The sequence below is a fragment of the Lactuca sativa genome, chromosome 7 (genome assembly GCF_002870075.4).
Source record: "Lactuca sativa cultivar Salinas chromosome 7, Lsat_Salinas_v11, whole genome shotgun sequence".
In the NCBI taxonomy this organism is placed as follows: Eukaryota; Viridiplantae; Streptophyta; class Magnoliopsida; order Asterales; family Asteraceae; genus Lactuca; species Lactuca sativa.
Window position 1 is genome coordinate 80,996,074 of NC_056629.2, and position 13,369 is coordinate 81,009,442.

Consider the following 13,369-nt stretch of genomic DNA (forward strand, 5'->3'; position numbering starts at 1 on the left):
TCATTGAGGTGTGGGTAAGGCAACCTGCGTCTCGCACCAGATGCCTCGAAGTCTAGTGTAATATGTTGATACGGAAGATCCATTTTGGTGAATCCTGGTGCGTGCTTGTTTCAACTTGTAGGCCCGAGGGGATCTTTCCTTTCCAAATCTTTCAGGCAGATCAAACCATATCTTTGAAGTCGTATTGGCATATTTTACACTAACCCTGATATCGTTTTCCATTGCCGTCGTGAGCCATCCCTTCACCATAACATCGCATCGCATCCATATCATGTAATCAGGAGAGTATTTTCCAGGTTTCTGGATTGAGCCATCAATGAAGCCTACCTTGTTTTTGGCAAAGAGAAAGTTCATCATCTCTTGAGACCAATCCGCATAGTTGTTGTCGGTAAGGGTGTCATGGACGTGCATTTGTTTTGGGTAATCTGATGCATGGATGTAAAGTGGCGAGTTGGTATCCGGTGCACCTTCGGTCTTCTTGCTTGGTTCTACATCGTTGACCATGGCTGTTGGTTAGGGTTTAGGTTAAGAACCGCTCTGATACCATATAGAAATTGATCGAAAATCTTCTGTATGTATGATTGGTTAAAACCGATTACAAAGGAAGGTAAGGAAAATAAATACAAGGAAGGTAAGGAAAATAAATACGAAGAATATGTTTTATATTCAATAAGATATCTTAAAGGTTCCCCTAGAAATGGAATTAATATACGTAAAAATGAGAGTTTGAAATTGTCTGCTATGTTGATTCTGATCGGGCTACGCGTCGTTTCTCTAGAAAATATATGAACGGTTTTTTCTTGTTGTCATCTCTTGTTTCCCGGAAAAGTAAAAACAATCAATATATGGCCATGGCTACTGTGTGCAATATATATAAATATAGGTTCATTAGACAATGTGTATTTTTTCATCCAACTTAATAAAATTTCTCTCCATCCTTTCTTTTATCTCGGTTCTCTCTCTCCACAAAGCTGATTGTGAATGTACTTCTATATTTCTTGTGGTTGTAATCTTGTTTGATGATGTATGGTTTCTTAAGATTAGCTTTATCAAATTCACATACTAATCGAACTTAAAGAAACTCACATTTGACTTTAGTTTTTTTTTCTTAAAGCTTCGTTTCATTTCAAGTAACATAGTGTTTTATATTATTACCGATTAAACCGAAAATATGATCGACGTCCCTATAACAAAAGATGACGACGCCAAGTAGAGGTGTTCTCATATTTGAACAACATTTATGTTTTTTTATGATTATATACCAAGTACCTACTTTTACAAATATTTCAAATATTACGTGACAAAGACCAAAATATAATCTAGTGTTACGTTTCATTTAAGACATGGATGTCCATTTAATCATAAAAAAACATATTTTACAAATATTTCAAATTTTATTGTTATATGGACATCCATGTCTATGCAACAATGTTCTATATTTCTCTTAATTTATATAGTCTAGTGTTACGTTTTCATTTTAAGACCAAAATATGCAAATATTTTGCTGGTAACCTGTTTAATCGGCTGAAACCCACCCGGTTACAATGTTGCAGATTTTGTTTATAAAATTTATTTTTTCTATAGTATATAAAAAAGCGAAATAGCATTATAAAAATGACGCATATTAGAAGCAGTAGTCCTTTATTGACATTAAAAGAGTTCAAATAATCTTTGGTACAAAGCTTCCCCTTTTCCCCTTATTAATACATGAGCAAAAAGATTATACACAAAATATGTTACATATTCTTTTATGAACAAAAAAGAAAGGATGCAACAAACACACCCAACTAAAAAATACATTAAAAAAATAACAAAATTTCATACTACACTTTCACCATTGGTCCTGAGAAGCTTTGGCTAGCATTATAATCTCTTGAATTTGGAGGAGGAGTCAATGAAGGTGAAGGGAATTCAGCTGAAACAGTTTCCCATGAAGTATTCTCATTTTTCCATCTGTGTCTTCGATCTAAAAAGGTGGGTTTTGATGGTGATTTGACCATTTCGACCTTCCATGTCAGCATGGCTACAATTTCTGACATGGGTGGCCTTGTGTTTGCATGAGCTTGAAGGCAAAGTAAAGCTACATGAATTGTTTGCATAACATCTTTCTCTATAAAACCAGCATTTCGTATTCTTGGATCCACTAGATCAATCATCTTTGACCTCTCGTGTAGCTTCCATGCCTATTATCACGCAAGAGGGTATTTTAGGAAAGCTTTTATATATATATTGTCAATAAATAAGATGAAGATGACCTACATATTCCGGGAGGTATTGCATTTCTGATGTTAGTGTAAGATCTGTATTTTTCCTGCAGCTAATGATTTCAAGCACAAGAACTCCAAAACTGTAAATGTCAGCTTTTTCAGACAATTCTCCTCTAATTGCATATTCAGGGGCTGTATAGCCTCTACAAAACAACAAAAAGACAAACATTATATGGGTCAAAACAATGTTTTTATCAAGGGTATTTTGGGAAATTACAGTGTTCCAGCGAATGTTGTGCTAAGATAAGCTTGATCCTCAGGGAAGAATCTGGCCAATCCAAAATCTCCAATTCTTGGGTGAAATTTGTCATCGAGAAGAATGTTGCTAGCTTTAATATCTCTATGAACAATACGAAGATGTGAGTCCTCATGTAGATACTGTAATCCTCTAGCAATGCCAAGTATTATTTGGAAACGAGTGTTCCAATTAAGATATTGATCACTTTTGCCTGTTCATTAGAAAGACAAAAAAAAAAGTAGATGGATGAAAAGGGAAGTGAATGTTGAAGAGAATTTAAGTTAAGTACCATAAATAATGTGGTCTAAACTCCTGTTCTTCATGTATTCATACACGAGTAGTCTTTGAGGCCCTTGAGAGCAGCATCCAAGAAGTCGAACAAGGTTTTTGTGTTGTATACTTGTGATCATCTTCACCTCTGAAAGAAATTCAGCTTCTCCTTGTTGTGATTTGTCAAGAGCCAATTTCTTTATAGCAACTAGAAGCCCATCTTCTAATTTACCCTATTAAAAGCCCTTAAAAGTCATATATATCTCTCTACCTTGAACAGCGTTGGAGTTTCAATTTAGGAAAAATGGTAACACTTTATTGCAAAAAAGTAAAAATTCATTGCTCATTTCCAGGTTTTTGTGAGATACTTACAAGATAAACAGGCCCAAATCCACCTTTACCAAGAAGATTAGACTCATGGAAATTCTTGGTCGCCTTTTTTAATGCTTGGAAGCTAAAATAGCTTATTGTTCGAAGATTCCCACTGAGATAATCTTTTCCAGCTGTAATATAAGTCAATTTCGCATCGTAAACAAGAAGATTAATCTCAAAAACCATCAAAGATCATTTATGTTTGGAAAAAAGTGACAACCTTTGCTGCTGTCTTTACGCTTTATCAATTTTTTCAAATATGCTGGTCTGATAAATTTCCGAAAAATAAATGCGAGAATCAGCAAAAGTAGAAGCACAATCAATCCTGCCAGGAAGAAGAATAAGGCCGCTGAGGAGTGGCCGCTGGCAGGCGGACTTTCTTGGTTAAGTACTAATGCCGCTGGAGGAGCCGCTGCATTTACAGTGTAATTGTATTCTTGTTAAGCAAACATGATATACAGTAAATATTTGTATCCTTATCAAGACAAAACTCCCATGTACACCAAGTGTTTGTTCAAATGTTCCTGAGGGGAATTATGAAAAATCCCAATTGCTCGCTTACATAGTAAAGATTTTCAATAAAATCAAGATAAATTACCTTCAAGTATGCGACGCATGGTTTTTCTCTTTCAAATTGTATTCAGTATTCTCCAAGCACTCATTATTAGCCGAAAAAAAAAACGGCGGGAATTCTGAGGAACCAGCCAGCTGATCAAACACGAATAACTTTTTGCTGTTTTGGAGAGATCCAGGGACAGGGAGAGAAGCCAACGACAATATGGAGATGATCGAAAAAGACATTGTAGAGTATCTGAGATTTCCATGTGTTTATAAATCCGAGGTGAGAAGAAAAATGAAAAGGGGAATATTGTCTTCTTGTTGAAGTCGGCTAATCAAGAAATGGAGTTAGGATCAAGAAAGAATGATCGACGCTTCGCTGTGATTCCACTTTGCGAGTATCATATTGATATCGAAGCTTTTCTTGTTTCTAGCCGTTGTCTTGGCTTATAATCTCCGGCGAGTTTAATGCTGATCAATGATCATTAGTCGAGTCGCAACGTTTTTTCGATTTTACAATTTTATAAAATTAAGACAGAATTTACAAAAATATCACTGTATTTAGTCCAAAATTGACATTTTGGTCCTTTTTGAACTAACACCACATGTCCAAAATTAGGTCTTTTAATATGATTTTGGTCCTAAACAACAGTGAAAATACTATTTTGCCCTTATTATTTTATTTTTCTCTTTTTTACCTTCTTTACCAATTTTGAGATTACAAAAGAAAAAAAAATCTAACACCCAACCCACACCTAATCTTTAACACACAAACTATGTCTATCTCTTTTCACTGTCTCGTCAGGTGTCACTGTCGACTACCCGAACGACCAGAATCATCACCCTTCGTCGTATCACCACCATCTTCACACCATATGTTCAACGTCAGAGGCATCAAAACCCTAGCGCCATTGGAGGCATCAAAACCATACCATCTCCATCATCGAGCACCCTAGTGTTACCTTCACCAGCGCTTTCATATCTCATTCAGATGATCTTCTGTGAGTGAGTGAGAGAGAGAGAGAGAGAAAGAGAGAGACAGAGAGAGAGAGAGAGAGAGAGATAAAGTCATTGTTGACAAATATGTAAACCCTAACACCCCGTTGTTCAAATCTAAAACATCCATGGCAAGCGACGGAGGCAACGGTGCTTATTGTGTGAAAACACTAAATCGCTTCGGTAGAAAGGTGCCAGATACGGCTCCGGTGTCTACAAATCGAAAGGTAAATAGTGGAGATTGTAATGCCCATAGAACGCCGAAATCCGAGTTATAACGAAGAAGTTATGGTCCGTCGAAGTTTTACGGCAAAACCGGCACGACACCAGGAGACGTAAATAGTGAATTTACGATGGAGGAATTTTTAGCCTTAGAAATATAAACAAAAGTTTTAGTATACGTTAAACCAAGAACATACAAAAAAGAACGCCCAAATCTGACTTCGTATGAGGAAGTTATGAATTGTCTAAGATTTGGCTTAGCAGTGCACAGCCCGAAACTCGAATTTTAGATCGAGCGGTTTTTAGCCTACGCGACCTAAATGAGAATTTAAGATCTCATAAATAGGAACTCAACGGTAAAAATATAGACGAAAACAGAGTCCGTATGTAGAAGTTATGAATTTTACGCGGACATTTAACAGTATAATCTTCTCGTACTGTTAAATTTAAGATCGATTGAAAATTAGCCGACGAAGTCAAAATGAAAGTTGTAGATCTTATTTTTACCTACGTGTGGATATAAAGAACGTCAAAAACGGAGCTTGTATGCGAACGTTATGTCACACCCCCAAAACCACGAACGGCGGAAATGTTCAGGGGTGGAGGACGTCATGTACAGTATCACAACAGTGTAAAATAGTAAACAAGCAACAACATCATCCATTGCATTAAAAGCAAAGTTTTAATACATGAGTGTTATTTCATAATGTACAACAATAATATGAATAATCAAAATAAGGCGAGTCTTGTCTGTGCTCCATCTTCTCCGAATCTGGCCATCGCACCTGTCTAACTGATGACCTGAGAATACAAGTTATTTTGAAAGCGAGTATCAGCTTTAAAGCTGGTGAATTCATAAGTATTTAGGTGTCATTTTCTGGCTTATGAAAATCTATTATGAAGGCCATGTAAACCTTTAATGAAAATGTTGATGTAAGTATGAAAAATCCTAGAAAATCCCTTGCTTTCTATAAGTATGAAATGTAGTCTTCTACCAAGACCCGAATGTTTTGTTATGACAATGTAGTCTTCTACCAAGACCCGAATGTTTTGTTATGACAATGTAGTCTTCTACCAAGACCTGAATGTTTTGTTGTGATAATGTAGTCTTCTACCAAGACCCGAATGTTTTGTTATGATAATGTAGTCTTCTACCAAGACCCGAATGTTTTGTAAGTAAAATGATAGTTTTTCCTTCAATTGTTTAGTACTAAAGTACTTAGTCTAACTCATCGTTTATGTGAAAGTATCACAAAATAAAGTAAACAGGAAAATGTACTACTGTAAGTGTTGTCACTGGGTACTAGGACTAACACAACATCGCATTAAGCGAAATATGTAACCTAATGAACATCCGAAGATTGTCCAGAACAAGTATTAATGTAAGTTGTACTACTGTAAGTGTTGTCACTGGGTACTAGAACTAACACAACATCGCATTAAGCGAAATATGTAACCTAATGAACATCTGAAGATTGTCCAGAACAAGTATTAATGTAAGTGTCATCGCTGCGTACTAGGAGTAACACAACATCGCAATAAGCGAAAGGTATAACCTTATGAACAATCGAAGATTGTCCACTTGTCCTCTGTAGCAGCAGCAGGTGGGTGGAGGGGTTAGCCCCGATTATCGATCTACCTAGTATAAGTAGTAACCTTAGACCTCCGTAGATGGTCATCGACCACTGGTGCTAATCAGTGGGGTTCGGAATGGTAAGTCCCGTCTAAATATCCCGAGGTACTGGGGGATAGGGTCCCGTCTAAATATCCCGAGGTACTGAGGGGATAGGGAGGATAAGTTACACAGAAGGTACTAATAAATCATCCTCGCAATTCGAGATACAAGTATTCATGTAAGTAATACACAGGTAAATGTATCTACATAAAGGTACTCATGTAAGGTATTCATGTATCATGTAAGCATATGTAAACGTACTCGTGTATCAGGTAATGTACTAGTAAAGACTCATGAATGAACTGACTCTTGTGTGATTCCTTGTAATAAGAATAATGTTTGATATCTTCAAATTATCCCTATGATAATTTACTGAATGGTAATTAGTTGTTCAAGTAGGTTTATACACTCTTACTACTCAAGGGTGTGAGAAACTAAATGAAAGATGTAAACTATAACATCAATACATATATAAGAATATAAGTGTATATGCATAGTTTAGTTCAAGAATGTAATATGGTTTTGTAAGACATCCTATGGGTTTTGAACAATAATTAACAATGACTTGATGTCATTTTAATAAACATTTCAAAAGTAAAACATTTGATAACAAAGTATTTTTAAGATTTAAAACCATTTCATGCATCACATTTTGTAGTATGTGAAATCTGTTGAATGAAAACACGGTTATAAAATACATATAGATGATTTAATAACATGTTGTTTTCTACTTGTATCCCCCCCCCCCATTAAAGCATTTAAAATCATTTAAAACATTGATTAGGGGTATGAACTCACCTATAGTTGGTAGTTTAGATGAACTGGACAGTGTAGGATTGTTAGGCGTCAAGTGAGGACTTGTACACACACTACGATCCTAATGAACATATAATCACACATATATGCACTCAATTAGTCTCAAATTACTAATTGATAATGTTAAGACATCCTAGACATAATAAACACTTTATATAAGTGTTTTGAGTCCTAAGGATTGCATCTAAGCTATTGTGGGACAAGGTACTTGTGTTTAGGGTTCCAAAGGACCCCATATATGAGTTTACTCCTCATATACCAACACACATGGAGTTTACGGTTGTAAACTCTTGAGTTTACGGCCGTAAACTCCAAGACTCAATGTCTTTCGTTGTTTTAAGGTGTTAAATAATCCCTAGAATTATTCCAACTTGGTGGTTAAGTCCTTGGAAGGGTTTAAGACATAGAAACACTCCATTTAGGAGTTTACAGCCCTAAGGCCATTTCCCTTAGAGTTTGCGGCCGTAAACTCTTAAGTATGGGTGTTTTTTATGCTTTCAAGTCTCTTGCACATGTGGTATAGGTTCTAGACTTTTATTCCAAGCATATGAAGGCCTTAGGCACACTTTGGTGCCCTTCTTTCATGTTCACGGCCCAAGAACCATGTCTTGGCCGTAAACTCCCTTGGAAAGGTGATTTTGATGTGTTTTGGTCCTTGATTTAAGTGGGAACAATTCCTAGTAAATGTCCAATGCTTTAGGTGCCTTAAAAGCACCCTTTTGTGCATGATTTTGGAGTTTACGGCCTAAGATACTCTTGGGCCGTGAACTCCCAAACTTGGGTGATTCTTTCTTGATTTCATGTCCCTAATACACTCCTATACAAGTCCAAGGTAGTAGTATATCACGGGGGACAGTCTAGGCTCGGTTTCGGGAGTCTACCGCCCAAGAACACCTTGGGGAGTAAACTCCTAAATCTAATGATTTAGCTATGTAATATATGTTATGAACACATTTAAAGCTATATAATACTACTAGAGAGGGGTACTCACGATTTGGGATAAAAACCCGAAGATCCGTGAGAGAGAAAATGGCTTTTCTCTAGTTGGAAATGCGAATAATGAATGAATTTGGTTCAGAAATCTATTTATAGTCCTGAGATATTTTTGGCAGAAAATATTTTTATTCCCGAAATGATTTCTAATATGACAGAGTGTTGGAATAACAGTGTTGCACGAAACCCTAGTGCATCCACTCTCCTGATATCTCCTGAAGTGTAAACCCTAAATTACTCAAACTTATCCGAAAAGTCTGAAAATTTACTGTGACTGTTATAACTTCTATTGAAGTGATATTGTTTGTTCAGAATGGAAATTTCGGGTTGTCACACGTTACGGGGTTTAGAAGTCGGCAGGGTGCTGCCGTAAAAAGGGTGACGTGACACAATCTTGGTCATTGCTTTCTCCACAAGGCTTGCCACTAGATGATACATGTGGCACCAATTTTAGCCATATTTCAACCTATAAATACAACCCCTTCCACCCTTATTTTTTTCACACATTTCCCATTCTTTCTTATCTTTACTCTCTCTAGAACCTCTCTCTAGGCCCGAAACCCCCCGAAAAGCCTAGGGAACCTCCCTAGCACGAGGCAGAAGCCCCGGAGTGCTCGACGGCTCCGAGAAGAAGAGCTTTTCGGCTCGGGAACGCTGCTCCAAGAAAAACGGTTTTCTATAAAACCCGTTGTAAGTGAGCTACACCTACACTATTTTTAATATAGCTTTTATTTAACTATAGTAACGTTATTAGGAACTTATAATAAGTATTTGGGCTATTGTTATGGGTTATATAAGTATTGTTTAATGCTTATATAATAGTAATAATAGCTAGACTATTAATTAGTCTCGATGAATAATAGACTAAACTCTAGTGGTAATAATACTAGGTTTCATCAAAGGAAATTATTTTTAAGAAAAGAAGCGTTGTCTGAGTTCGGAATCATCGCCTTTTCAAGTGAGTGCATGGTCCCTTTCATCTTACACATAGATATGAAGTATTTTATATAAACTACGTGTTATGTGTGCATATTATCTGTATACTTGCTATCTATGTTGGATGAACGATTTTATACAAGTTTTATATGATTTAAACTGTATATGTATTTATATCTACATAATATGTTGGGTAAAACATGGGTAGATGAAATATGAGTTGGATGATGAGTTGAGAGGTGATATAGACCATGAGGTAAGGGTGAGAGGTGGATGATGAGAGAAGCCTTGTTCCTAAATGTTGGCCCCGTCATCTAGCAGAGTATCGATGACAACCACAGACTATTCTAGACAGTCCAGTGGAACACTAGCAGGCTTGCAACCTGTAGGTTTTGTGAACGATGTGTTCATCAGTGTACTCTAAAAACATATTGATATGTATTGCGAGTGGACTCTCGAAAACGATACTGTCAATAAACGAGATAACCCTAGCAACTGTGCTCGAAGGACAATACTGGCAGCTGTGCCTCACATAGAATGTCACAATTCTGGCAGCTGCGTCTAAGTGATAGAACTAGCAGTTGTGCTTGACAGCTGTGTCCGTGACAACCCAACGTTAATCCGTTGTATAATTCCATTTCCGCTAACGGAATGCGTCCTTTTATAAAAAGTTTCATAATTTGGAGTTGTCGAATAAATAAATATTTATTTATTTATTTATATATCATGTGATCATTATCATAGTAAATTAAATATAACCCGTTAATGTTATTTACATTTAATGGAATAGAGTTATATTATTCAACCACTTAACCCGGGTAAAAAGTTTAAACCCCGTTAAGCTTTAGCATCGGGTAGTCGTGTACCAGGTGCAATACCCGAGGCATATATAAGGAGAGTGAACACCTCTTTGAAGCTTTTTACCACTCAAACATTCTCTCTCTCTCTCGCACTACTTTCTCTCTCTAGACTCGTTTTCGGCTCCAAAACCGCAAATTTCGGCTTCCAAACGTAAGATCTTCCTCCCTAACTTGTTCTAAACATGCATCATAGGGATTATAGCTCAAAAATTGTGTGAATGGGACATGAACAAGGAGTTTACGGCCTAAGAAGCTCCTTAGGCCGTAAACACCCAAAAGTTGGCCAAATGTCCCAAATTTCCTTCTTTTAAGCTTGGATACTAGTTAGGGATTTTACCTAGGAGTGTTTGAGCATCAAAACCATGAAATTTAGGGCATTAAAGAGAGTTTACGGCCCAAGCACAAGCTTAGGCCGTAAACACCCTTTTCCCATGTAAAAATGCCCTAAAACCCTTCCAATGCATATTTAGGCTTGAGATATGATTTTAGGAAATACCATTTCGAGTTTGGGGCCATTAAACATCACATTTTGAGGGGTAATTTAGAGTTTACGGCCCAAGCACAAGCTAGGACCGTAAACTCCCCCAAACCTCACCAAATGAGGGTTTAAACCCCCTAATTAGCCCTAGACCTTCACTAGAAAATTAAAGGGATTGATTTAAGGGCTTTAACATCAAAATTGGGGAGTGAACAAGAGTTTACGGCCAAGCCATGAGGCTTACGGCTGTAAACTCCCAAGGAGTGGCCTTTGGGCCGTAAACTCCAAGGGAGTAAACTCTTGGACCCCCCTTAGTACCCCTTTTGGCCTTGTACAATCCCCGAGAACCACTTCTAATCTATAAAGCCTCGAATCAATTTAGAATATGTAAAAGTCTTTAAATAAAAGAATAAGTGGCTAATTTCTTGTAAAACATATAAATCACATGTTAATAGGGACTTAAAAGGTGTACAAGTCCTAAATTGACACCAAACGCGCAACCGACATTTTCACCCGATTTACTCGATTTCAGGTGAGTTCATACCCCTTAATGAACCTTTCTAATGTTTTCATATGTTTTAGGGGGGGATACAAGTCAAATATACATTTTTATGAAGACCAATCACATGTGATTTACTACCCGTAGTTCAAATCACATGTGATTTATCACTATGCTTTATAAAAGAACTTTACGCTTTCAAAACTACTTTGGAAAAATAAACTATTTTCTAAATGCTTTCTTTGGTCAAGATTTTTATTAAATTACTTTTCTTATAAAATGTATCTACACTAATATAATTATATAAGTAAGACTTGAAGGACTTAGGACCGATAGCTCGCCTTATTTCCTGTTCTTGTTTGATGTGGGCTTAGGGTATTTGTTATCCGTCCGACTGACGTTGATTTCTTAGTTATATATCATGTATATTAGTGTTAGATACGAGCATTTTCATCTCATTCGATGCCTATATTACTTAATTGCCAAGAATCATACACACTAAGTTAACTATAATAGGTATAGTTAAGGTCACTACTACTTGCTACCGCTACTACTATACTTACTATAAGTCATACTATTATAAAACGATAAACGAATAAAAGAACACACTATGAACTACATAAAAGACTACTACACTATATTACAAGAGAAAGCACTAATCCGGAAGATAACACACTAACTCTCTACAAGATACTCTACGTGCTACATACTGTGACCAGAGCTTTCCGGAAGGAAGGCGACGCTACATGTATAGATCTATACGGGGCAGACACTATTAGATCCCGACTGTTAACTTCAGTCCGAGCCGAGCAGGCCCAGGGATGGCACTACTTCACTACATTGTGCATGACCGGGAAGGTCATGGGATCCTCTATTACTCACACTATTGGTCACATAAAAGGAATACACTATATCCACACTAAAATACTAAGACTAAAGTCTCAGTTAATACCCCGAAGTAAAATAAGTATCTATTACTAATGGAAGTTCGCACCACTATCACTGTCAACAGGCCTAACTTTTCTTTTACCTACACTACATACTGGAGATTTAGTACCCCACTTTTACAACAAACAATTTTCAATGATAAAACTTACATGCAACTTAGAGTCTTTCACTTACGATGTATTTTCTGGAAAATATAGGATTTTCTAGACTTTTCTACTACTTATAAATGTAAATTGCAGTTTTCACACTATATGTTCTAATACATTCTATACAAAATTCACACTAAATTCTTATGAACTCACCAGCTTTATGCTGATACTCGTTTTCAAAATAACTTGTATCCTCAGGTCAAAGATAGACAGGTACAGGTGCAGCATTTTGGAGAAGATGGAGCATACAAGATCCATCTCTTATTTTTGTATTACTTTTGGTGTCTATTGAAACTTTACAGAACACACTTGTAATTAAACTCACTATGTAATGAAATGGTTGCATGTTTCTTGTTTTTACTATTATGCAATTGTGATGATACTGTACATGACGTCCTCCACCCCGAAACGTATTCCGCCGTTATCGGTTTTGGGGGTGTGACAGTGTCATTGACAATGATGGACTTCGTACCTATTCCTTAGGATAATCCTTAGGAATGAATGAATGAGAAATAGTTGATTCTTAGTGTAGATCCTTAAGAGTAAAGAAGATAATGGAGATGGGTAATTGGGTTAACTGTTTGATGATTAAACATAATAATTATATTATTTTGGGTTGAAAACCCTATGTACTCACGAGGTTTCCCAACCTGACCCACTCAGTTTATTCATATCACAGATGTTGATATGAAGTCACATTACCCTGAGAGATTGAGGAGATATAAATCACTAGTGATAATGCATGTAAGTTCTGTTTATGCTTATGTTTCAGTATTGACGATGACATTCCAAATGTTTTAAAATGAATAAAAACACTTTTCTTTGGAAATGCCCTGATAACGTATTTATCATGTTTCAATGGGAACAAATTCCGCACATTTTTATTAAAAAGAGGTAATCTGGTTTTTATAAAGCATACACAAAATCGGTCTTTTCTGGCCGTGAAAATGAGGATGTCACAAAGATGATATTCCATAAACATATCTGAAAGAAAAGGGGGGGGGGGGGGGGGGGGGCTTCCGAGAACAACTAGCCAAGGTTCCGGTAGTGGAACCCTTAGATCGTTAGTACCTAGTGTAACGCCCGTAGAGT

General features: G+C 36.7%; 2 protein-coding genes across 2 annotated transcripts; both read right to left on the minus strand.

Annotated features, from left to right (window-relative positions):
* Positions 1-504, minus strand: LOC111913956 (uncharacterized). The gene has a single exon (XM_023909669.1). The coding sequence runs from the start codon at positions 502-504 to the stop codon at positions 1-3; it is 504 nt and encodes a 167-aa protein (XP_023765437.1).
* Positions 505-1,622: 1,118 nt separating this feature from the next.
* Positions 1,623-4,202, minus strand: LOC111913993 (cold-responsive protein kinase 1). The gene is made up of 7 exons (XM_023909728.3): positions 3,746-4,202; positions 3,368-3,559; positions 3,148-3,278; positions 2,795-3,008; positions 2,485-2,716; positions 2,260-2,410; positions 1,623-2,183 (listed from the first exon to the last, which is right to left on the minus strand). Exons 1-7 carry the CDS (start codon positions 3,762-3,764, stop codon positions 1,824-1,826), a joined length of 1,299 nt encoding a protein of 432 aa, XP_023765496.1. The 5' UTR covers positions 3,765-4,202; the 3' UTR covers positions 1,623-1,823.
* Between the last annotated feature and the right edge of the window lie 9,167 nt (positions 4,203-13,369).

Bases quoted from the DNA above. Each gene is read 5' to 3' on its own strand.
- LOC111913956 (XM_023909669.1), bottom strand. From the start codon at position 504: ATGGTCAACGATGTAGAACCAAGCAAGAAGACCGAAGGTGCACCGGAT.
- LOC111913993 (XM_023909728.3), bottom strand. The intron at 3,279-3,367 runs GTTGTCACTTTT...CTTATATTACAG, and splicing joins GCGTAAAGACAGCAGCAAAG to CTGGAAAAGATTATCTCAGT. The intron at 3,009-3,147 runs GTAAGTATCTCA...GGCTTTTAATAG, and splicing joins GATTTGGGCCTGTTTATCTT to GGTAAATTAGAAGATGGGCT.